The 24,898-nt window shown below is 35.2% G+C and overlaps 1 protein-coding gene across 2 annotated transcripts in view; it reads left to right on the top strand.

Moving 5' to 3' along the window:
• Positions 1 to 24,898, top strand: part of SLC35F4 (solute carrier family 35 member F4) — a 312,021-nt gene that overhangs the window by 237,871 nt on the left and 49,252 nt on the right. For both annotated transcript variants that reach the window (XM_001369008.4, XM_007472947.3), the window contains exon 2: positions 8,774 to 8,962. In XM_001369008.4, coding sequence (XP_001369045.1) covers positions 8,774 to 8,962 — 189 coding nt within the window. The remainder of the gene's footprint in view (positions 1 to 8,773; positions 8,963 to 24,898) is intronic.

Genomic DNA, 24,898 nt, shown 5'->3' with positions numbered 1-24,898 from the left:
CATTGGTCTAAGGTACTGTCAGAGGAATTAAAAGGGAATAAGATAGAGTTATTAACTTTTATTGAATTAATTTATTTAGTCAATTTAGAACATTATGCCTTGGTTTCAATAATTACATTATTTCCCTGCCTCCTCTCCGGAGATGCAACCTTGCCACAGCCAATGCACAATTTCATTGAGTATTACTTGTGTCCTTGATCAGAACCTATTTCCATGTTGGTGGTATTTGCATTAGGATATTCTTTTAGAGTCTACCTCCCCAGCCATTTCCCCTCGACCTATGTATTAAAGCAGTTGCTTTTCTTCTGTGTTTCTAATCCCACAGTTTTTCCTCTAAATGTGGATAGTAGTTTTTTTCATAGAATCCTCCACTGCATTGCCACTAATGGAGAAGTCCACTACATTCAGTTGTACCACAGTGTATCAGTCTGTGTACAATGTTCTCCTGGTTCTTCTCCTTTCACTTTGCATCAATTCCTGGAGGTCATTCCGATTCCTATAGAATTCCTCCATTTTATTTTTCCTTTGAGCATAATAGTATTCCATCATCATCATATACCACAATTTGTTCAGCTATTCCCCAATTAAAGGGCATCCCCTCGTTTTCCAATTTTTTGCAACCACAAAGATCGCAACTATGAATATTTTTGTACATGTCTTTTTCCTTATTATCTCTTCGGGTACAAACCCAGCAGTGCTGTGGCTGTATCAAAGGGCAGACAGTCTTTTAGAGCCCTTTGGGCATAGTTCCAAATTGCCCTCCAGAATGGTTGAATCAATTCGCAACTCCATCAGCAATGAATTAGTGTCCCAACTTTGCCACACCCCCTTCAGCATTCATTACATTCCTTTGCTGTCATCTTAACCAATCTGTTATGTTTGAAGTGATACCTCATAGTTGTTTTGATTTGCATTTCTCTGATTATAAGAGATTTAGAACACATTTTCATGTGCTTATTAATAGTTTTGATTTCTTTGACTGAAAACTGCCTATTCATGTCCCTTGCCCATTTATCAAATGGAGAATGGCTTGATTTTTTTGTACAATTGGTTTAGTTCTTTATAAATTTGAGTAATTAGACCTTTGTCAGAAGTTTTTGTTATGAAGATTGTTTCCCAATTGGTTGCTTCCCTTCTAATTTTGGTTACATTGGTCTTATTTGTACAAAAACTTTTAAATTTGATGTAATCAAAATTATTGATTTTACATTTTGTGATTTTTTTCTAGCTTTTGCTTAGTTTTAAAGTCTTTCCTTTCCCAAAGATCTGACATGTATACTATTCCGTGTTCACCTAATTTGCTTATAGTTTCCTTCTTTATATTCAGGTCATTCATCCATTCTGAGTTTATCCTGGTGTAGGGTGTTAGATATGGATCCAAACCTAATCTCTCCCATACTGTCTTCCAATTTTCCCAGCAGTTTTTGTCAAATAGTGGATTTTGTACCAAAAGCTGGGATCTTTGGGCTTGTCATTGACTGTCTTGCTGAGGTCACTTACCCCAAGTCTATTCCACGGATCCTCCTTTCTGTTTCTTAGCCAGTAGCAAATTGTTTTGATGACCACTACTTTATTGTATAGTTTGAGATATGGGACTGCAAGTCCTCCTTCCTTTGCATTTTTTTTTTCATGATTTCCCTGGATATCCTTGATCTTTTGTTCTTCCAAATGATCTTTGTTGTGGTTTTTCTATCAGTAAAAAAGTTTTTTTGGTAGTTTAAAGTAAATTAATTTGGGTAGTATTGTCATTTTTATTATGTTAGCTTATTCTTCCCATGAGAGATCAATGGTTTTTTGGTTTTTTTCCCAGTTGTTTAGATCTAGTTTTAATCGTGTGGAAAGTGTTTGTAGTTGTGTTCATATAGTTCCTGTGTTTGTCTTGGCAGATAGATTCCTAAGTATTTTATATTGTCTAGGGTGATTTTAAATGGAATTTCTCTTTCTAATTCTTGCTGCTGAGATGTGTTGGAGATATATAGAAATGCTGATGACTTATGTGGGTTTATTTTGTATCCTGCAACTTTGCTAAAGTTGTTGATTCTTGTTACAGACAAAAGAGTGGTTGCCTTAAACTGTGACCATGAAAAATGTGGTTAATGGCCAGACTGTAAGATTTTGGCCACACTGGTAAAGATAATTTTTAGTGTCTTAATTTTATATCAAAAATAAAGTGGTCGCCATGGGAAAATTCCCAAATATTAAATACCCAAGTGAGCTGGGTTTTATGGAGATTTTAATTAATACAAATGAAGGAATTAAAGAAAAAGGAGAGAGAATAAGAGAAATATACTATGAAGGGACTAGGCCAAAATGTCCTAGGCCTGTGCCTTAAGAGAGACTAGTCAGTCTTTAATCACTCACCACAAGATCTTTCCAGGCAAAACTCTAGTGTTCAGAGACACCCTCCAGTTCAGCTCCTGAGCTCCACTTCAGCTTCCAAGGCTGAATTCCCTTTCATCCACCGAGAGAGAGACCATCCTTCAATTCAGCTCCATAGCTGAATTTCCTCAGAGGTCTTTCTGACCTCCTTTTAAAGAGAATTTTCTCCTATGTCACTTCCCCTAAGTTTTCACATCTACCAATCACAGTAGACATTTTCTAAAGGACTGACCATTCTTTATTCACATCTGAGTAGACTAAAACTTTTGAGTAATTCACACCTGAGTAGACTAAAATCTCACACCTCTTGCTAAGCTAGCTTGAACTTTTAGTGATTAATTTGGCCTTCATAGGTACTTTGAACCTTTTTGTATTAGATCTAAAAATAGACCCAGCTTAAGGGTTTTACTTTAATTTTATTAGGGGTTGAGTACTTTTCATTGTTCAGTAAGGAGTTCACAACTTTATCTTCCCCTAAAGTATGCTTTAGTATGGGTGGAGTAATGTAAAGTTCTCACATTCCTGATCAAGTACCTTCATTGTTTAAAATGGGGAATGGTCTTAACCAAATGTTCCAAGGTAGAGTCTGAGAATTTTTAACATTCACAAGACTGAGAAATTTTAAGATTCACATTATTTTGACTAGATTTTTGGTTGATTCTCTAGGACTCTTTAAGTAGACCATCATATCATCCTCAAAGAGTGACAGCCTGGTCTCCTTATTGCCTATTTTAATACCTTTAATTTCTTTTTCTACTCTAATTGCTACAGCTAGTGTTTCTAGTACAATATTAAATAATAGAAGTGATAATGGGCATCCTTGTTTCACTCCTAATCTTATTGGGAAGGCTTCTAGTTTATCCCCATTGCAGATGATGTTTGCTGATGGTTTCAGATATATCCTGTTTATTATTTTTAGTAAAGGTCTTTCTATTCCTATACTTTCAAGTGTTTTCAATAGGAGTGGTTGTGGTGTTTTGTCAACGGCTTTTTCTGCATCTATTGAGATAATCATGTGATTTTTCTTGGTTTGTTTCTTAATATGTTCGATTATGTGGATGGTTTTCCTAATATTGAACCATCTTTGCATTCCTGGTATGAATCCTACCTGGTCATAGTGAATAACTCTTGGGATCACTTGCTAGAGTCTTTTTGCTACTATCCTATTTAAGATTTTTTGCATCTATATTCATTAAGGAGATTGGTCTATAGTTTTCTTTCTCTGTTTTTGACTTGCCTGGCTTTGGAATCAATACCATATTTGTGTCATTAAAAGGAATTTGGTAGCACTCCTTCTTTGCTTATTCTGTAGTTTGTATAATATTGGGATTAGTTGTTTTTTTTAATGTTTGATAGAATTCATTTGTGAATCCATCTGGTCCTGGGGATTTTTTCTTAGGGAATTCTTTGATGGGTTGTTCAATTTCTTTTTCTGATATGGGGTTGTTTAGGTAATCTATTTCTTTCTCTGTTAGTCTTGGCAATTTATATATTTTTAAAAAATATCCATCCATATCATCTAAATTGCCATATTTGTTGCCATATAATTGGGCATAATAGTTTTTAATGATTGCCTTAATTTCCTCTTCATTAGAGGTGAGGTCTCCCTTTTCATCTTGGATACCGTCAATTTGGTTTTCTTCTTTCCTTTTTTAATTAGATTGACCAGTACTTTGTGTATTTTATTTGTTTTTTCAAAGTACCATCTTCTAGTCTTATTTATTAAATCAATAATTCTTTGACTTTTAATTTTATTAATTTCTCCCTAGATTTTTAGGATCTCTAATTTAGTCTTCATTTGTGGATTTTTAATTTGTTCACTTTCTAGTTTTTTTTTAATTTGGATGCCCAATTCATTGACCTCTGTCCTCTCTAGTTTGTTAATATATGAACTCAAGGATATAGATTTCACCCTGATTACTTCTTTGGCTGTATCCCATAGGTTTTGAAAGGATGTCTCATCATTGTGATTTTCTTCAATGAAATTATTAATTGTGTCTGTGATTTGTTCTTTAACCAATTTTGGAGAATTGCATTGTTTAATTTACAATTAATTTTTGATTTGCCTCTCCATGTACCCTTACGAATTATTATTTTAATTGCATTGTGATCTGAGAAGGTTGAATTTATTATTTCTGCTCTTTTGCACTTGTTTGTAATGTTTTTTATGCCCTAATATATGGTCAGTCTTTGTGAATGTACTATCTGCTGCTAAAAAGAAGATGTATTCCTTTTTGTCCCTATTTATTTTTCTCCACATACCTGCTAACTACTTTTTCTAAAATTACATTCATTTCTCTTACCTCTTTCTTATTTATTTTTTGGTTTGATTTACCTAGTTCTGATAGAGAAAGGTTCAGGTCTCCCACTAGTATAGTTTTTCTATCTATTTCATCCTTGAGCTCCACTAATTTCTCCCTAAGAAATTTGGATGCGATGCCATTTGGTGCATACTTGTTGAGTACAGATATTTCCTCATTATCTATACTGCCTTTCATCAGGATGTCATTACTTCCCCTATCCCTTTTAATCAGATGTATTTTTACTTTGGCATTGTCTGATATCATGATTGTGTCTCTTGCCTTCTTTTTATCAGTTGATGCCCAATAGATTTGGCTCCATCCTCTTACTTTCACCCTATGCACCTTCCTCATGTGTGTTTCTTGTAGACAGCATATGGTAGGGTTTTTGATTCTAATCCACTCTGCTATTCACTTGCATTTTATGAGTGAGTTCATTCCATTCTCATTCAGAGTTATGATTACCAGCTGTGTATTTCCCAGCATTTTGATCTCTACTCCTAGTCCTGCCTTTTCTTCTTTCACTATTTCCTTCTACACCAATGTTTGGTTTTTAATCAGTTCCCCTAATTCCCACCCTTATTTTACTTCCCTTTCTACCCCTCTCCCTTCTTATTCCCCCATTATTTTCTTTACAATCCTTTTAAACCACCCCCACCCTCTCCCTCCCTTGTACTGCCTCCCTCCACACCAGTTCGTTTGTTACCCTTCTACTTCCCTATAGAGCACAAATCAATTCTCTGCCCTATTGGATTGGATTGTTCTTCCCTCTTTGGGTCAACTTCAATTGACCCAAACAAGTTGAGTATTTCCTATCTCCAGCCTCTTTACCCTTCCAGTGTATTTTATCCCTGGATTTTTGGTCATCCTTCTCCTTCTGATTTGATTTCCTTTGGAGGTCATCTTTCATCCTATTTACCTCATCTTTCATCTCTTTTGCCTCATATTTCATCTCCTTTCCTCATTTTCAAGTTGGTTGATTTTGGCTTTCAAGACACTATTTTCTCATTTTAGTTCAAGTGCCTCTGTTTCCAGATGACTTATCTTAGTTTTTAAGTTCTTCTCCCAATTGTTTTCAGCCTCTCTTAATTATGTTTTGAATGGTATTTTGAATTATTCAAAGCCTGTGTCCAATTCACTGGGTTTTCTGTTTTATTGCTTGGTGTTCCCTCCTCCTCTGTTCCATTTGCTCTTTGTTCATTTCTTGTATAGAAGACGTCAATTGTAATTTCTTTTTTCTTTTTCTGTTGTTTGCTCATATTTACCCCCTTCTTTATTCCCTGCAGTTGTCTGTGCTCTTGCTCCTCTCATTATTATTATTATTTTGGTTTGGGGCTTTTCTGTCAGTCTTCCCTCTTGGAGTTTTGTCAGCAAGTCTCTCAGTGCAGTCTGTGGGGTAGAGGTATGGGAACTTGAGCTTCCCTGTCCTCTTAAAGCTTTGATTGGATTAAAGTCCAGCAGTCTGTGGGGGAGGGGTGTAGGAACATGAGCTTCCCTGCCTTCTGAAGACTTTTGATGGGATTAAGTCCAGCTGGGTTGGGCTGGATGTCCACTGAGGCCAAAATCTCTTGGAAGAGGGGAGCAACGTAGAGGGTCTCCACTGCTGCAACTAGGCTGCCCACTCTGCACTCCTTCTCTAATTCCTTCCCCACTGCCTGTGTTCAACACTCTGAGCCTGGCAAAGTCCTGCCCACCAGGTATTCCATCCAGACCAGTGCCTTTGCCTGCCCAGAGGTTCCAGCTGCTGCTGGGTGCTTAGTGCTCTAGGGGGCTGGGACCTTCCTTCTCCCTTCCCCTTAAACCTGAGTGTTCTCAAATTCTGGCTTATGAGAGGCATTCCTTTTAAATTGAGTCCAGCAGGAGTCCTTGGCTCTGTCTTGTTGTTAGGTTTTATTTTCAGTCCCCTAGGAATGTTTAGTTTGTAATTGGTAAGGAAGGGTTTTCAGAGGTCTGAACTTTTGCTGCCTCTAAGCTGCCATCTTGACTCTGCCTCAGAGCTTTTCTTAAGAAAATGAGATTTTTCTATTTCAACTAAATGGTTGTCCCCAAGATTTGATTAGTCCAGAAGAATAGGTGCATTAAAAGCTCAGCCTACAGAGAGTTGATATTCCTGAGATTTGGCAGAATTTCTACTGCCTCAAAGGATGTCTTTTTCAAACATCTGCCTGGCAAATGTAGAGGGAGAAGGAGAATATAATTTATTTTTTAGTAATTATATACTTTTAATACTTCATTAGAAAGATTATTTTATTATTTTGTGACCCACGAGGGTTTTTTATTACATTCTAATTTCAAGTCTGAAAAACAGGAGCTTGGCCTTGCCCATAATATTGAGCAAAGTCTGAGTTAATAATGAGCATATGTTTGAATCACAGTTGGGGATTTCATTGGTTCATATGAAAGATTCATATTAGAGAGTAGCAGAAGATAAATTTATATGGAAAATGTAGTACTATATCATGGTCTTTACAATAAAGTTGTATTTGTATAAAGTATATTCTATACTTACCCTAAAACTTGAAATTATAAAAGCCACTTTTAAATAAAAAAATGCATTCTGTCAAACTGTATGTGCATCATGGTGTATACAGAAATTCAAGCTCACATTACCTCTTGCCTGGACTGTTACAAGTCTCTTGATTAGTATCCCACCCTCAAGTCTCACCACATTCCAATCTATTCTCCATATGGCTACTAAAGAAATTTTTAAAAATCAAGGATCTGACCATGTCACTCTTCTACTAAATTAATTTTTTAAAGCCCTTTTCATGACCTCAGTCTCACATACCAGCCTTGTTATGCCTTATTGCCCTTCTTGTATTCTCTAGTCCAGCTAATTTGGTTTTCTCGTTGTTCCTTGTACTTGGCATTCCATTTCCTATCTCCTTGACTTTGAACCATTTGTCTGCCATGGAACAAACTCCTTTCATATCTTTACTTCTTACAATCTTTTTTTTTTTCATTCAAAACTCCTATCAGTTGTCCCTTTTTGCATGAAGCCTTTCATTTCTACAACTGTTTGTTTCCTAACCCAATTACCTTTTATTTTTATTCTATATTTTTATATGTGTACATGTTGCCTCCTCTTTCCCTTTCCTCTTCCCCATGATAGAATACATGCTCCTTGAGAGCACAAAATAATTATTTTTGTCTTTTATCCCCAAAACCTAGCACTCTTCCTGGTACAAAGTAGGTATTTACTAAATGCTAATTGATTGAATGATTAATTTAGGGACTCTGTAATGACATTGCCAATTAGAGGTTCATAATTTACCTAGGTTAGAAACCATTGCATGTAGATGTTTGGGAATTATATTGACTATTTCTGAAGTATTGCAATAGAATTGTTATCTTAGAAGATTATTCTGCCAATGATTGGCAGGGAAGAAATTGGAAGCAGTTAGGTTAGATAGGATCCAACAGTTATCCTTGAAAATAATAGAATAAGCATGCTGTATAATTTGTATCTTCACAATAAGTATAATTAATCTTTTTTTCTAAGACTAAGATAAAACTTCTGATATACAAATTTCTTCTATGGGAAAACCCATATTCATGATATTCATGATAAATGTGGCTAATAACAGGAGTACCAACCCAGAATTCACAATGTGTAATAAATAGCTGGTGAATTTTTTTGTCTAATGATGTCATTTTTCTGATGACTTAATTTTGGTTTGTAATCTCATCAGTATAGAAAGTTCCCAGTCTGGAAACTCTCTTTTCCAGTTCATGTTTATAACTATCTTGTAATTTATATTCTTAGAAAGATGACTGGGACCATTAGAGGGTATTACCTGGAATCATACCAAGTATGTATCAGAGAGAGTACTTTAACCAAAGTTATTCTAACTCTAAGAGCACCCATTTACACACTAACATACCGTATTCTGCCTTGGGAATCTCTTACCTTGTAAAAATCAATCATTTCTCCTTAGGATTCTATTATAAACCAGTGATTATTGCAGCTATTGCACTTCTTTTGAATGAGATATCACTATGTATTTCACTGTCAAGTTGGGTTTTTTTTTTTATATGCTCTAGTTTTTTCCTCCAGGAATTTTTTTAAACTGATAAAAATTCTTTCTTCTCAGGTACCTCTAGACCATCTGTCATCCGATGCAAACCAGGAGCCAACTGTCCCAATTCACACAGTAGCATTGTTAGGCAGCTGTCACCTTTGTCTGGTGCTGAAGATTCTGCAGCCCCCATTCTCGAACTTCAGAGCAGAGGTTCCTCTGGAGTTTGTGGACACAGCAGAGGGGAAAGACAAAACAGATCAGGTAGGCATGTCAACTACTCTTAAAATGTTGATGTGTCTTTGTAACAAATATTTTTATTTGTCTGTGAAAGGTATTACTCTTGATACAGAATGTGAAGGAGTTAACATGGTCTCCTTTGAACAACCAAGAAACTCAGGAACGTAGGGGAGAAAAAGAGGCAGAAAAATAAGGGAAATCTCTATACATAGGATGTAGTAGGACATTCTCATATCTGATAAAATAGACACAGGCACAGAAAATCTTAAAGATGATTAAATTAAAGATAGCTAAGAAGTCTTAACAAATAATTATACCCCCCATTTTTAGGCTAGATTGTGGAAAACACAGCTCTTTTACTATTCTGAGAATAGCTCAAGCACATTACACTTTTGATTCTTAGAAATACAATTTTAATAAGTAAAAACAACAAGAAAAATATCAAGGAATAAATAAGAAATCCCTGTGAATTATTGTCTGGACATCATCTCCACCAGTGTAGATGCAAAAAGTTATCAGGTGCACTAAGTTGGCAGGGAGTGGTGTCTGAGTAGAAACTTGGGTAATGATGAGAAACGGGCTGAAGTGTTTGGCACATAGATTATATTGTACGGTGTTGGACTTTCAGAGCATTTCTTGATTTCCCACTTGGAATCAGAGTTCAATTCGTGCTTCATTTAACTATGTGATTACAGAAAAGCCATTTAACAAAGCCTCACTTTTTTCAACTATATAACCAAGAGAGATAAAACTCATACTTACTGCCTCATAGGTTATTGTTAGGAAAGCAATTTGCATATGCCTTTAAATGGTATATTATTGTGAGTTTCCATAATTTTCCTTAGCTCTAGTTCCTATTCTTATTCTGTAGAGGCTCTTACCAGTTGGTCAACAAACATTACTTAAGCACCTACTATAGGTATGTATTAATGTATTGTAATGTAATATAAAATAATGTATGTGACAATGTAATATAATGTATATCATAATGAATGTATTACATGTATTAAGTACTGGGAATGCAAAGAAAAGAAAATAACAATCCATGCTTTTTAAGAATTCACAGTCTAGTGTGAGAGCCAGTATGCAAATAACTATGTACAGACAAGCTATGTTCAGACGCTGTAGGGCATTGAATTCAGTTAGAAAGACCTGCATTCAAATCCTGCCTCATTTGCTTTGTGATCTTGAGTAAGTCATTTGACCTCTTTTTTTCCTTCTTTTTCATTATTTGTAAACTGAGACCTCAGGACTCAATAACTTCTAAGGTTCATTCTATCTTTCAGTCCATGATCTTATGATCCTCATGACTCAGCTCTCTCTCTAATCACATTCCATTAGCTTCTTGTCTTCCTTTTGTTCAACTTCTTTTCTGAAATGATCAGCTATTTCAACTATATTCTGATTAGCTTAGTAGAACTCATCATGACCTTTACCTTCTGCTATACCTGTAGGGAGTAAATTCCATAATATAATTTTTTTTTGCTCCTATTTCTGCACTTCCAAGTACTTCTATTGAAAATCACATTTATTCTACTTCAAATTTATAATCTCTCTGTCTCTCTGTCTCTGCCTCTGTCTCTGCCTCTCTGTGTCTGTCTGTCTGTCTGTCTCTGTCTCCTTTCCCCGTCCTCTCTCTGTGGGATCTTAATATTACTTATTCAGTAATCCTTTTCTTCTATAGAATTTTCCACAAACACTGTTCTAGACCTTTTTCAATTTCTTTTTAACTTAAGACAACTCAACCTGAACTCTTATTTACTGAGATCAAGACCATCAGATATGAGCTCTTTCAGTTTTCCATCTTTTCACCTTATAATTTCTCTTTTTTATCCACCTATTTTCTCCTTTCCTATTAAGTATTCTGGCTAATTGAAATCTATGATGAATGAGTGAATGAATAAATGAATGGGAAAGCAATTATTAAGCACTTTCTGTGTATAAAGTATTTTGCTAAGTACTAGAGATGCAAATAGGAAAATAGGAAAAGTGTTGTTCTCATGCATATCATATTCAAATAGGGAGAGTCAAAATATTATAGGAGGTTTCCGCTGCAAGTCATTTAAAAAGCTGCAAAGTTCTTAGAGGGAGTGGCAAAGCTGATGGTAATCCATCTTCTTTAAAGTCATTTACACTAATAAAACCATATTTCTTATGTTAAATCGTTTGATAGTGCCAAAGATTTTGGTAGCAGGAAATTTCTTCTCCTAGTCTTAAACATCTTTAGCTGCTAATGAAGCAAAGACTGGACCACCTTCAGGAACAGGTCAGGTCACATCTCCAGAAAAGTTGTTTCCTTAGATGACAGTTTCAGGATCTGGACTGCATTTGGGTGATGCTATTCTTCCTGGGGTTCTGTGGCCTTAGCTGGTTACTGGTGGCAGTTAGTCATCAGTTTAAGTGGTCAGTGGCAAGGACGGTAGGTCCCTTCTCCACAAGGATTGCTCTCCTTGATGACGACCATAGGGTTCAGGCTGGAAGCAGGGATTATGATCTGAGTAACATTGTTGTTCCCTAGTCTTTGGGGTTCAAAGTACCAGGGCTGTTTTAATAAAGGTTTTAGATGATTTGGTTCACCTTGGTTATGAGTCAGGAACACCTGAGCTTAAAGACCCGCCCCTAAATATGTTTATCCTAAATGAATGCCTACTCTGATGCCTTGGCATAGAAATGGCTTTTGGTTATGCCCTAAAAGTACAAATCCCAGCAAGACATGTAATAGACTTTTTTTTTAATTTAAGTTCAGATATTCATTACCAGATTGGCATCAGGTGATTAAATTTTCTTTCATAACAATTACAGAAGATCATCCAACACTGATTGCCTCTAACAACTTCTTTACTATATACCCCTCAATTCCCTGTAATCTGGCTTCTGATCCTTTAGAATCTACTCTTAGTGATTACCAATAATTAAATAATCATAAAATTCAATTGCCATTTCTCAGTTTTTATTTCCCTATGACTAGTCAGCAATATTTAATGTAAACAGATCATCTGTTCTTTTTCAAAACACTCTGCTCCCTTTTTTTTCCATGATAGTATGTTTTCCTGGTTGTCTTCCTTCCTCTTTCACTGCTCCATTTTTGTGTTATACTTTCTAGTTTTCTAAATTTAGGACTCCTCCAAGATTTTTCTTTTTAGTTCTTTTCTCTCACTGAATATTCTTCCTTGCTGATCTAATACAGAACTAGAGTTTTAACCTTACAATCTTTATCTGTTTCCTAAACCTCTCTCTCGTGGTCTAGATGCATTGCTTTTCCTGATCTTTGTATTTTTATTCATGGCACCACTATTTTTTGCAGACAAAAATAGTTTTGGATGCCCTCATGCCATCTTTGACTCATTTCTCTCTTTTTCATCCACAACTATTCACCAATTTCTCTTAGTTCTACTCTTTTACTATTTCTCCAATCTTTCCTTGTCTTTTATTTACCACTGCCATTGGCTTAGTTCAAGTTTTCAATACTTCTTGCCGAGACTACATCAATATCTCCTGCTTCTAGTCTCATCTGCCTCTAATTCATCCTCTTCATGGTAGTATTCATCCTCTTCATGGTATCCTCTTCCTAAAGTATAGCTCTGATCATGCCACTTCCTTGCCCCCAAACTACCAACTATTCAACATTCCCTAGAAAATAAAGTTAAAACTTTTTAACTTGGTATCCACAGTTTTCTGTTTGCCTTTTTTAAAAACCCTTCATAACGTGATCCACTCCCTTCCTTTCTTGGCTTCTTGCACCTTTCCTCTCTTTTGCATATTCTGTGATCCAGTGATACTAGTCTTCTTGCTGTTTTATCACAATATACTCCCAAGTTCCAATTTCATGTATTTCCACTGACTATACTCCATGTCTGTAATTATCTTCCTCTTTATCTCTGTTTCTGGATTTCCCTGATAAAACTACGGGGTCCTTGAGAGAAAGTTCTATTTTTTTGCTTTTATTTTATCCTAAGAATTTTACATAGCACATAATGCATGGCTGGAAAATAATAGGTGTTTAATAAATGCTTGTAATACTAATTTGACTATATGGTTTAGTCCTACATGACTTTCTAACATTATCTTCCACTATTCCTTTTTAGAATTCAGTATACTAGTTAAACCAGTCTCATTCTCCAACCACAAGTGATTTTTTTTAGTCTTCTTTATTCATACTGGTATGGGTTCAGTTCATCAAATATTTATTTGCCATCTGCTGTGTGCTTAGCACTATACTAGTTATCAGTGAGTGTTTATATAAAATATGATCTCTTGTTTCATTGAATTTAGTTTTCTTTAATAGGAAGATATGCTAATCAATCAAGAAGTAATTATTAAACATCTATATATGGGACACTATGCATACTAATTGGGAATACCATACACAGAGAAAAGTGGTAGCCAAAGAAGCTATGGTCTGGGAAGTTATGAAGATGGTGAGTTGTACAGTAAAGCAGTTGGTAGGTAAAACTTTTCTAGAAGCAGTGGTGGTATTGATTTGAGTAAAACTCAAAGCAAGATGTGGAAAGAGATGTGGTGGCAAAGTGGAAAATGGCAACCAAAAAAAGTCTGAAAAAATTATGAAGATGAGCCTGCACACTCTAAGGGCTTGCAGGGCTAAAGTTTTAATCTTTTCCAGGCATGGCTTCTGGTAGTCCACTTTGGGGATTGGGGCAGTAATTGCAATAGTTGTGGTAGAGTAGAAAGTGGTTTAAGAATAGTATTAAATAAGTGTAGAAATTTAGAATGGTCGCCAGATATGACAGGCTTTCAGGGAGGCATAGGAATTCACCTAACATATTAAAAAATAGGGAATTATTGAAGATTTTGAGTAGAATAACATGACCAAATCTACATACCATCTCTATCTTTAGATTGCTGTTCATTCTTCAAGTCCTTTTTTTTTTCAAACACCAGTTTTTCTGTGAAATCTTCCCTGATTCTCCCAGCTAATAGTAATCTCTTGATAATAGACAGCTTTCCTAAGGTATAACATCCTTCTCAAAACTAGCCCAAAGGATCTTGCCTTTCTCCCATAGATTTTTTTCCTTTCACTGATTTATAAACTTCATTGATCTCTAATCTTGATACCAACAGGCTAAATTTCTTGATCTTCTTTCCTGAGTTTGTTTAGTTTCTTTGGTTAGAAACCCAACATATGAAATCCAGGATCATGTAAACTGGCTCTTACGACCACCATATTTTGGAGCCTAATTCCAAAACTTTTCCCACTCTTTTTTTTTTAACCTCAATCATTGTTGAGACTACAGGTCTCAAGTATACTTGTTTCAAGGATCTATTCACAAACAGGAAAGGCAGTATTGAGAAATGGTAGGAATAAAATTTCAAATAAAAGTACACATGAGAAAGTTCTGTCAAATGCAGTTGATTGTAATAATAAGAAGAGCTAATACTTATCTAGTTATTTAAGGTTTACAAAGAATTTTACAAATATTATCTTATTTGATACAACAACCCTGGGAAGTAGGTACTATTATTATTCTCAGTTTACAAATGAAGAATGGGGTAGTTAGAATTTAAGTGACTTACCCAGGGTTGCACAGATCTGAAACAATTTTAAAAAGCAAAACAAAACCTTACCTTCCATCTTAGAATCAATACTGTGTGTTGGTAAGGGCTAGGCAATGGGGAGTGAATTGAGTCATACAACTAGAAGTGTCTGAGACCAGATTTTGAACCCTGACTCTCAAATCTACTGAGCTACCTAGATTCCCCCTCTAACCTCATTTTTTAATTCAATTTTTGACTATAGGACCCCTCAATCCATTGTTCCAGAACTGGGTGATTCCATTTTGTTAGGTGTTCACCTAGTTTAGCCTTTGATTTTTTTTCTGATAACAACAACAACAAAAACTAATACATATCTAGTTCTTCAAAATTTGGAAAAACATTCTATATATTTTTGTTTTATTTCATTTGATTCTTATAATGACTCTGGGGGATAGGTACTATTCTAATGTCCATTTTACAGATGAAGAAACTGAGATGAACAGAGGTTGAATTACTTGTCCAGTATCACATAGCTAGTAACTGTTCCAGAAAGCATTTGAACTCAGGTCTTCCTGATTAGAAGTCAATCACTATCCAATTTTCCACTCTGTCCTTCTTGCTGCTCTCAATATCTCTAAAACAAAAATAGAATCACAACTATCCACCCGTCTTTGATTCATCCACATAATTGCACTGAAAGAAGCTTAGATTTAAAATCCCCAAGTCACTTTAAGTCAATCTTAAATCCTCCTAACTAGTAAGATTTTTTTTTATCATTCATTCACATTCCTATATAGTCGATTAAATAACCTTTTTTTTTTGCCTCCAAAAAGGGGAAAGGGGAAACTACTCACAAATTATATTACAATTATACCTGAAGTCAAGGAAAATAATTATGCAATGTCAAAGTTCACAAATTATTACACTTCCAGAGAACTCGTTTAGTACCTCACTTCTTTAATTCTTAATTGTATGGTATTTATTTGTATAAATGTTTTATCTCTCCTATTAAGTACTGAGGCACTTGAAATCAGAGACTATGTGACCTTAGACAAATGAATCTCAATTCTAGCTTCTGTAAAAGGAGTGACTCAGATGCTGTTTTTTTAATTTTATATTTCAACGTTAACATTTTTTAATTTAACATTAATTATAATTATATTATTATTTTATATAATTTATATAATATAATATATTATAGTATTAATAAATAAAAAATAATAATAATAAAATAATATAATAAAATAAATCATAAAATTAAAAAATAACATAAATTAACATTAAATTTAACATTCATTTTTTAAAAATTTGGATTCCAAATCAGATGACCTTTAACGTTCATTAGAGTTCTTAGTATGACTTAGACAAGGATTTTATTTTATTTTTAATTTTTTTCCCATGGTTACATAATTCTTCTCTCTCTATCTCTCTCCTCTTCCCTGCCCCCTCCTGGAGTGGACAAGCAATTCCACTGGCTTATACATATATTATCATTAAAAACTCATTTCCATATTATTCATATTTTTAATAGAATAATCTTTTAAAACCCAAACCCCAAATCATACACCCAAATAAAAACTGATAAATCATAAATCCTTTGGATTTCTACTCCCACATTTCTTTTTCTAGATGTTGATAGCATTCTTTCTCATAAGTCCCTCAGAATTGTCCTGGATCGTTGCATTGCTTTTAGTAGAAGAGTCAATTACATTTGATTGTCCTACAGTATTTCAGTTACTGTATATAATGCTTTCCTGGTAATGCTTATTTCACTCCACATCAGTTCAAGTAGGGCTTTCCAGTTCTTAAAGAAAAAATCTTGTTCATCATTCTTTATAGCACAATAGTATTCCATCACCACCATATACCACAATTTGTTCAGACATTCCCCAATTGAGGGATATTCCCTCATTTTCCAATTTTTTGCTACCACTAGAAGTGCAGTTATAAATATTTTTTTTACAAACAGGTCTATCCACATTTTTTTATTCTTTGTGATAAAAACCTAGTAGGGATATTGCTGGGTCAAAGGGAATGCAATCTTTTAGTGCCCTTTGGACATAATTCCAAATTCCCTGCCAGAATGGTTGGATCAATTCACAACTCCACCAGCAATGCATTAGTGTTAGACAAATATTTTAGTTGGTTGTGACCTGGCATTGATTATGCCAGTGGAAAACCTCTCCTTATTGTCCTCTTAATTTGAGAAAAAGCGATTGTGGTAAAAAATGAATGGTGTTGATACCTTATAATATATACCGTGCATGACAATGAATTCTAACTGGTCAATGATCTAAATGTTTTTATTTTTATTATTTTTTTTATTTTTTAAATTTTATAATATTTTATTTGATCATTTCCAAGCATTATTCATTAAAGACAAAGATCATTTTCTTTTCCTCCCCCCCACCCCCATAGCTGACGCGGGATTCCACTGGGTATCACATGTGTTCTTGATTCGAACCCATTGCCATGTTGTTAATATTTGCATTAGAATGTTTGCTTAGAGTCTCTTCTCTGTCATGTCCCCTCAACCGCTGTAGTCAGGCAGTTGCTTTTCCTCGGTGTTTCTACTCCTACAGTTTGTCCTCTGCTTATGAATAGTGTTTTTTCTCCTAGATCCCTGCAGAATGTTCAGGGACATTATACTGCCACTAATGGAGAAGTCCATTACGTTCGATTATACCACTGTGTATTAGTCTCTGTGTACAATGATCTCCTGGTTCTGCTCCTCTTGCTCTGCATCATTTCCTGGAGGTCGTTCCAGTTTCCATGGAATTCCTTCACTTTATTATTCTTTTTTGCACAATAGTATTCCATCACCAACATATACCACAATTTATTCAGCCATTCCCCAATTGATGGGCATCCCCTCGTTTTCCAATTTTTGGCCACCACAAAGAGCGCAGCTATGAATATTTTTGTACAAGTCTTTTTCTCCATTATCTGGGTACAGACCCAGCAGTGCTATAGCTGGATCAAAGGGCAGACAGTCTTTTATTACCCTTTGGGCATAGTTCTAAATTGCCCTCCAGAAATGGTTGGATCAGTTCACAACTCTACCAGCAATGAATTAATGTCCCTACTTTGCCACATCCCCTCTAGCATTCATTACTTTCCTTTGTTATGTTAGCCAATCTGCTAGGTGTGAGGTGATACCTCAGAGTTGTTTTGATTTGCATCTCTCTGGTTATAAGAGATTTAGAACACTTCTTCATGTGCTTATTAATAGTTTAGATTTCTTTATCTGAAAACTGCCTATCCATGTCCCTTGCCCATTTATCAATTGGAGAATGGCTGGATTTTTTCTAAAATTTATTTAGCTCTTTATAAATTTGAGTAATTAAACCTTTGTCAGAGGTTTCTATGAAGATTTTCTCCCAATTTGTTGTTTCCCTTCTGATTTTAGTTACATTGGTTTTGCTTGTACAAAAGCTTTTTAATTTGATGTAGTCAAAATTATTTATTTTACATTTTGTGGTTCTTTCTATGTCTTGCTTGGTTTTAAAGTCTTTCCCCTCCCAAAAATCTGACATGTATACTATTCTGTGTTTACCCAATTTACTTATGGTTTCCTTCTTTATGTTTAAGTCATTCACCCATTTTGAATTTATCTTGGTGTAGGGTGTGAGGTGTTGATCAATTCCTAATCTTTGCCACACTGTCTTCCAATTTTCCCAGCAGTTTTTATGGAATAGTGGATTTTTGTCCCAAAAGCTGGGATCTTTGGGTTTATCGTATACTGTCTTGCTGAGGTCGCTTTCCCCCAGTCTATTCCACTGATCCTCCTTTCTGTCTCTTAGCCAGTACCAAATTGTTTTGATGACTGCTGCTTTGTAATATAGTTTAAGGTCAGGGACTGCAAGGCCCCCATCATATGTGTTTTTTTTTCATTATTTCCCTGGATATCCTTGATCTTTTGTACTTCCAAATGAACTTTGTTATGGTTTTTTCTAAATCAGTGAAGAATTATTTTGGTAGTTCAATGGGTATGGCACTAAATAGATAAATAAGTTTGGGTAGGATGGTCATTTTTATTATATTGGCTCGTCCTATCCATGAGCAGTTAATGTTTTTCCAATTGCTCAAGTCTAGTTTTAGTTCTGTGGAGAGTGTTTTGTAGTTGTGTTCATATAGTTCCTGTGTTTGTCTTGGGAGGTAGATTCCTAGGTATTTTATTTTTGTCTAAGGTGATTTTGAATGGGATTTCTCTTTCTAGTTTTTGCTGCTGAGCTGTGTTGGAGATATATAGAAATGCTGATGACTTATGTGGGTTTATTTTGTATCCTGCAACTTTGCTAAAGTTGTTGATTATTTCAATTAGCTTTTTGGTTGAATCTCTAGGATTCTTTAAGTAGACCATCATGTCATCTGCAAAGAGTGATAACTTGGTCTCCTCCTTGCCTATTTTGATGTCTTCAATTTCTTTTTCTTCTCTAATTGCTACTGCTAGTGTTTCTAGTACAATGTCAAATAGTAGAGGTGATAATGGGCATCCTTGTTTCACTCCTGATCTTATTGGGAATGCATCTAGTTTATCCCTATTGCAGATGATATTAATTGATGGTTTTAGATATATACTGTTCATTATTTTTAGGAATGATCCTTCTATTCCTATGCTTTCTAGTGTTTTTAATAGGAATGGGTGTTGTATTTTATCAAAGGCTTTTTCTTAGGAAGTTCTTTGATGGCTTGTTGGATTTCATTTTCTGATATGGGATTATTTAAGAATTCTATTTCTTCTTCTGTTAGTCTAGGCAGTTTGTATTTTTGTATATATTCATCCATTTCTCCTAAATTGGTGTATTTATTGCCATATAATTGGGCAAAGTAATTTTTAATGATTGCCTTAATTTCCTCTTCATCGGAGGTGATGTCCCCCTTTTCATCTTTGATCCTGTTAATGTGCTTTTCTTCCTTCCTTTTTTTAATTAGATTGACCAGTACTTTGTCTATGTTGTTTGTTTTTTCAAAGTACCAGCTTCTTGTCTTATTTATTAAATCAATAGTTCTATCAGTTTCGATTTTATTAATTTCTCCCTTAATTTTTAGGATTTCTAGTTTGGTTTTCTGCTGGGGGTTTTTAATTTGATCGTTTTTGAGTTTTTTTATTTGCATTACCAATTGATTGATCTCTGCTCTTCCTAGTTTGTTAATATATGCACTCAAGGATATGGATTTACCTCTCATTACCGCTTTGGCTGCATCCCAAAAGGTTTGAAAGGATGTCTCACCATTGTCATTTTCCTCGATGAAATTATTAATTGATTCTATTATTTCTTCTCTAACTAACCGATTTTGGAGTATCATATTGTTTAATTTCCAATTAGTTTTTGATTTGGTTTTCCATGTACCATCACTGATCAGTATTTTTATTGCCTTGTGATCTGAAAAGGCTGCATTTATTATTTCTGCTTTTCTGCATTTGTGTCTCATGTTTCTGTGACCTAATGTATGGTCAATCTTTGTGAATGTGCCATGTGGTGCTGAGAAGAAGGTGTATTCCTTTTTATCCCTATTTATTTTTCTCCATATGTCTACTAATTCTAATTTTTCTAAGATTTCATTCACTTCTTTTACCTCTTTCTTATTTATTTTTTGATTTGATTTATCTAAATTTGATAATGGTTGGTTCAAGTCCCCTACTAATATGGTTTTACTGTCTATTTCTTCCTTCAATTCTCCTAGTTTCTCCATTAGAAATTTGGGTGCTATATTATTTGGTGCATACATGTTGATTAGTGATATTTCCTCATTATCTAAAGTCCCTTTTAACAAAATATAATTACCTTCCCTATCCATTTTGATCAGGTCTATTTTTGCTTTGGCTTTATCAGATATCATGATTGCCACTCCTGCCTTCTTTCTATCAGTTGAGGCCCAGAAGGTCTTACTCCATTCTTTAATTCTGACCTTGTGGGTGTCTACCCACCTCATGTGTGTTTCTTGGAGACAACATATGGTAGGGTTTTTGATTCTAATCCATTCTGCTATTCATCTACGTTTTATGGGTGAGTTCATCCCATTCATGTTCAAAGTTATGACTGTCACTTGTGGACTCCCTGGCATTTTGATATCCTTCCCTAGTTCTGACCTTTCTTCTTCAGCTCTACCTTTTAGTCCAGTGATTTAAATCAGTCTCCCTTGTCCCCTCCCTTGATATGTTTCCCTTTCTAGTCCCTCCCTTTTTGTTCCCGCCTCTCCTCCCTCTTCTTCCCTCCCTTTTTTGTGTTCCCTCCCCCCTCCCCCCTTGGTTTTCCCTTCTCCCTTCCCTTGTTGGGTAAGATAGAATTCAAGATCCCAATGGATCTGGATGTTCTTTCCTCTCAGAGTTGATTTCCCTGAGAGTAAGGTTTAAGTAAAAACTCTCCCTCTCATTTTTTTTATTTTATTTTTATTTTAATATATTTTATTTGATCATTTCCAAGCATTATTCGTTAAAGACATAGATCATTTTCTTTTCCTCCCCCCACCCCCCATAGCCGACGCGTAAATCCACTGGGCATTACATGTTTTCTTGATTTGAACCCATTGCTTTGTTGTTAATATTTGCATTAGAGTGTTCATTTAGAGTCTCTCCTCTGTCATGTCCCCTCAACCGCTGTTGTCAGGCATTTGCTTTTCCTCGGTGTTTCCACTCCCATAGTTTGTCCTTTGCTTATGAATAGTGTTTTTTTCTCCTGGATCCCTGCAAATTGTTCAGGGACATTACACCGCCATTGATGGAGATGTCCATTACGTTCGATTATACCACTGTGTATTAGTCTCTGTGTACAATGTTCTCCTGGTTCTGCTCCTCTCGCTCTGCATCACTTCCTGGAGGTTGTTCCAGTCTCCATGGAACTTCTCCACTTTATTATTCCTTTTAGCATAATAGTATTCCATCACCAACATATACCACAATTTGCTCAGCCATTCCCCAATTGATGGGCATCCCCTCGTTTTCCAGTTTTTGGCCACCACAAAGAGCGCAGCTATGAATATTTTTGTATAAGTCTTTTTGTCCATTATCTCTTTGGGGTACAGACCCAGCAGTGCTATGGCTGGGTCAAAGGGTAGATATTCTTTTGTCGCCCTTTGGGCATAGTTCCAAATTGTCCTCCAGAATGGTTGGATCAGTTCACAACTCCACCAGCAATGAATTAATGTCCCTACTTTGCCACATCCCCTCCAGCATTCATTACTTTCCTTTGCTGTTATGTTAGCCAATCTGCTAGGTGTGAGGTGATACCTCAGAGTTGTTTTGATTTGCATCTCTCTGATTATAAGAGATGTAGAACACTTCTTCATGTGCTTGTTAATAGTTTTGATTTCTTTATCTGAGAACTGCCTATCCATGTCCCTTGCCCATTTATCAATTGGAGAATGGCTGGATTTTTTCTAAAATTTATTTAGCTCTTTATAAATATGAGTAATTAAACCTTTGTCAGAGGTTTCTATGAAGATTTTTTCCCAATTTGTTGTTTCCCTTCTGATTTTAGTTACATTGGTTTTGTTTGTACAAAAGCTTTTTAGTTTGATGTAGTCAAAATTATTTATTTTACATTTTGTGATTCTTTCTATGTCTTGCTTGGTTTTAAAGCCTTTCCCCTCACAAAGGTCTGACATGTATACTATTCTGTGTTTACCCAATTTACTTATGGTTTCCTTCTTTATGTTTAAGTCCCTCACCCATTTTGAATTTATCTTGGTGTAGGGTGTGAGGTGTTGATCTATTCCTAATCTTTGCCACACTGTCTTCCAATTTTCCCAGCAGTTTTTGTCGAATAGTGGATTTTTGTCCCAAAAGCTGGGATCTTTGGGTTTATCGTATACTGTCTTGCTGAGGTCGCTTTCCCCCAGTCTATTCCACTGATCTTCCTTTCTGTTTCTTAGCCAGTACCAAATTGTTTTGATGACTGCTGCTTTGTAATATAGTTTAAGGTCAGGGACTGCAAGGCCCCCATCATATGTGTTTTTTTTTCATTATTTCCCTGGATATCCTTGATCTTTTGTACTTCCAAATGAACTTTGTTATGGTTTTTTCTAAATCAGTGAAGAATTATTTTGGTAGTTCAATGGGTATGGCACTAAATAGATAAATAAGTTTGGGTAGGATGGTCATTTTTATTATATTGGCTCGTCCTATCCATGAGCAGTTAATGTTTTTCCATTTGCTCAAGTCTAGTTTTAGTTGTGTGGCGAGTGTTTTGTAGTTGTGTTCATATAGTTCCTGTGTTTGTCTTGGGAGGTAGATTCCTAGGTATTTTATTTTGTCTAAGGTGATTTTGAATGGGATTTCTCTTTCTAATTCTTGCTGCTGAGCTGTGTTGGAGATATATAGAAAAGCTGATGATTTATGTGGGTTTATTTTGTATCCTGCAACTTTGCTAAAGTTGTTGATTATTTCAATTAGCTTTTTGGTTGAATTTCTAGGATTCTTTAAGTAGACCATCATGTCATCTGCAAAGAGTGATAACTTGGTCTCCTCCTTGCCTATTTTGATGCCTTCAATTCCTTTATCTTCTCTAATTGCTACTGCTAGTGTTTCTAGTACAATGTCAAATAATAGAGGTGATAATGGGCATCCTTGTTTCACTCCTGATCTTATTGGGAATGCATCTAGTTTATCCCCATTGCAGATGATATTAGCTGATAGTTTTAGATATATACTGTTTATTATTTTTAGGAATGACCCTTCTATTCCTATGCTTTCTAGTGTTTTAATAGGAATGGGTGTTGTATTTTATCAAATGCTTTTTCTGCATCTATTGAGATAATCATGTGGTTCTTGCTAGTTTGCTTGTTGATGTGGTCAATTATGTGGATGGTTTTCCTAATGTTGAACCAGCCCTGCATCCCTGGTATGAATCCTACTTGATCATGGTGAATGATCCTTCTGATCACTTGCTGGAGTCTTTTTGCTAGTATCCTATTTAAGATGTTTGCATCTATATTCATTAGGGAGATTGGCCTATAGTTTTCTTTCTCTGTTTTGGACCTGCCTGGTTTTGGAATCAGTACCATGTTTGTGTAGTAAAAGGAGTTTGGTAGAACTCCCTCTTTGCTTATTATGTCAAATAGTTTGTATAGTATTGGGATTAACTGTTCTCTGAATGTTTGATAGAATTCACTGGTGAATCCATCAGGCCCTGGGGATTTTTTCTTAGGAAGTTCTTTGATGGCTTGTTGGATTTCAATTTCTGATATGGGATTATTTAAGAATTCTATTTCCTCTTCTGTTAGTCTAGGCAGTTTGTATTTTTGTATATATTCATCCATTTCTCCTAAATTGGTGTATTTATTGCCATATAATTGGGCAAAGTAATTTTTAATGATTGCCTTAATTTCATCTTCATCGGAGGTGCTGTCCCCCTTTTCATCTTTGATCCTGTTAATGTGCTTTTCTTCCTTCCTTTTTTTAATTAGATTGACCAGTACTTTGTCTATGTTGTTTGTTTTTTCAAAGTACCAGCTTCTTGTCTTATTTATTAAATCAATAGTTCTATCACTTTCGATTTTATTAATTTCTCCCTTAATTTTTAGGATTTCTAGTTTGGTTTTCTGCTGGGGGTTTTTAATTTGATTGCTTTCGAGTTTTTTCATTTGCATTTCCAATTGATTGATCTCTGCTCTCCCTTGTTTGTTAATATAAGCATTCAGGGATATGAATTTACCTCTGATTACTGCTTTGGCTGCATCCCCAAAGGTTTGAAAGGATGTTTCGCCTTTGTCATTTTCCTCAATGAAATTATTAATTGTTTCTATGATTTCTTCTTTAACTAAACGGTTTTGGAGTATCATATTGTTTAATTTCCAATTGGTTTTAGATTTGGTTTTCCATGTACCATTACTAATCATTATTTTTATTGCCTTGTGATCTGAGAAGGCTGCATTCATTATTTCTGCTTTTCTGCATTTGTGTCTCATGTTTCTGTGACCTAATGTATGGTCAATCTTTGTGAATGTGCCATGTGGTGCTGAGAAGAAGGTGTATTCCTTTTTATCCCTATTTATTTTTCTCCATATGTCTACTAATTCTAATTTTTCTAAGATTTCATTCACTTCTTTTACCTCTTTCTTATTTATTTTTTGATTTGATTTATCTAAATTTGATAATGGTTGGTTTAAGTCTCCCACTAGTATGGTTTTATTGTCTATTTCTTCCTTCAATTCGCCTAGTTTCTCCATTAGAAATTTGGGTGCTATATTATTTGGTGCATACATGTTGATTAGTGATATTTCCTCATTGTCTAGAGTCCCTTTTAACAAAATATAATTACCTTCCCTATCCCTTTTGATTAGGTCTATTTTTGCATTGGCTTTATCCGATATCATGATTACCACTCCTGCCTTCTTTCTATCAGTTGAGGCCCAGAAGGTCTTACTCCATCCTTTAATTCTGACCTTGTGGGTGTCAACCCGCCTCATGTGTGTTTCTTGAAGACAACATATGGTAGGGTTTTGGATTCTAATCCATTCTGCTAT

Source organism: Monodelphis domestica, chromosome 1 (assembly GCF_027887165.1).
Source record: "Monodelphis domestica isolate mMonDom1 chromosome 1, mMonDom1.pri, whole genome shotgun sequence".
NCBI classification, from domain to species: domain Eukaryota; kingdom Metazoa; phylum Chordata; class Mammalia; order Didelphimorphia; family Didelphidae; genus Monodelphis; species Monodelphis domestica.
The sequence above is the reverse complement of the archived record's forward strand: the minus strand, read 5'-3'. Positions and strand labels throughout refer to the sequence as shown.